The sequence below is a fragment of the Varanus komodoensis genome, unplaced genomic scaffold (genome assembly GCF_004798865.1).
Source record: "Varanus komodoensis strain SLA01 unplaced genomic scaffold, ASM479886v1 scaffold1188, whole genome shotgun sequence".
Lineage (NCBI taxonomy): Eukaryota > Metazoa > Chordata > Lepidosauria > Squamata > Varanidae > Varanus > Varanus komodoensis.
In genome coordinates, this window is record NW_025335343.1 from 19,300 (window position 1) to 20,471 (window position 1,172).

Consider the following 1,172-nt stretch of genomic DNA (forward strand, 5'->3'; position numbering starts at 1 on the left):
CAACCCCCAGTCCCATGACATTAAACATGCACAACCATTCCCCACCCAGGCAAAGCACAGCAAAGGACCGTGGCTGGCACAGGTTCCACCATGGCCCCCAGGAACAGAAGGGGAGGAAATATTGACAGCTGGCCAAGGATCACGTGGCTTCCATCAGCGGGAGGATGCAACTATCCGGTATGGCTGTGGAGCCATTGAAAAGCCTGTCCTGACTTGAAGGTTGAATGTCGCATTCTCTGGAGGCTGGAAAGTGAACTTCTGGATCAGAGCAGTGAAGAAAAGGAAAAGCTCCGTCCTGGCCAGCTGCTCCCCGAGACACACGCGCTTTCCTGGGAGAGAGGACACAGTAGCTGAATGAGCAGAGGGCTTTGTACACAACATTCACTCTTGTCATGTGCCTACAACTATATGCAAACCTGTTGTATCCAATACTTATTCAGGCAAGAGGGAAAACTGGGCAAATGCAGCAATGGAGTTTAGCATGTAGATATATCCAAGTTTCTGTGGTGCCAGCTTCCTCTCTTAATGCTCTTCCTCCATTTCCCAAATCGCAAAGACTTAGAGAGGGAGCAACACGTTCCCCAGCGATTCGGCCTTAAGATGTCTGGTGAATGGGGCTGGATCCAGATAACTGCAGGCTGGGATGCTGCTAGTGGTGGAGGAAGGAGGCAGGGATGCCAGCCTCCCTGTGCCTCTGGCCCAAACGCTTCCGGGTGCCTCCGGAACATCTGCTGCGGGGGTCCTTGGGAGCAGCACGAGAGAAAATGCAGCAGGAGGGAAGGAAGGAAGAAACCGGCAAGGACTCTCCCCCCCCCCCACATCCCTCCCCTGTGACGTCCTGTGATGGATCGCAGGGCTCCTCAGCCTGGACTCTTGCCAATGTATTTTTTGACTTGCACTGAACTGGGCACATCAAAACTGCCACTATCACAAACTGACTCCGCCGTGGACTCTGACATGGTGGTCGTGAGCTCTGCTCCCTCAGAGGGCCAAATTTCCGTTCAGAGATGCACTCCGGGGCTACAGCCCAGTGCTGGGTGGGATGAAGGCCAAAGAGGTGGGGCAGCATGGTTTCTGTTGTGGATATTATTGCTGAGAATAAGGCTAAGGAGCAGCCCTGCAACCCTTCATGTGCCAGGATAGAACCACATAATTAATGGCTGAGAGGGGAA

The 1,172-nt window shown here is 53.5% G+C and overlaps 1 protein-coding gene across 3 annotated transcripts in view; it reads right to left on the minus strand.

Moving 5' to 3' along the window:
* LOC123018898 (cytochrome P450 2J2-like) overlaps window positions 1-1,172 on the minus strand; it is a 30,377-nt gene that overhangs the window by 15,324 nt on the left and 13,881 nt on the right. The window contains exon 9 of one of the 3 annotated variants that reach the window (XM_044421358.1): window positions 7-329. The exons of the other annotated variants lie outside the window; for them this stretch is intronic. Within the exon in view, the coding sequence (XP_044277293.1) occupies window positions 154-329 (176 nt within the window). The 3' untranslated portion in view covers window positions 7-153. Of the gene's footprint in view, window positions 1-6; window positions 330-1,172 lie in introns of those variants that run through there. 3 annotated transcript variants of the gene reach the window in all.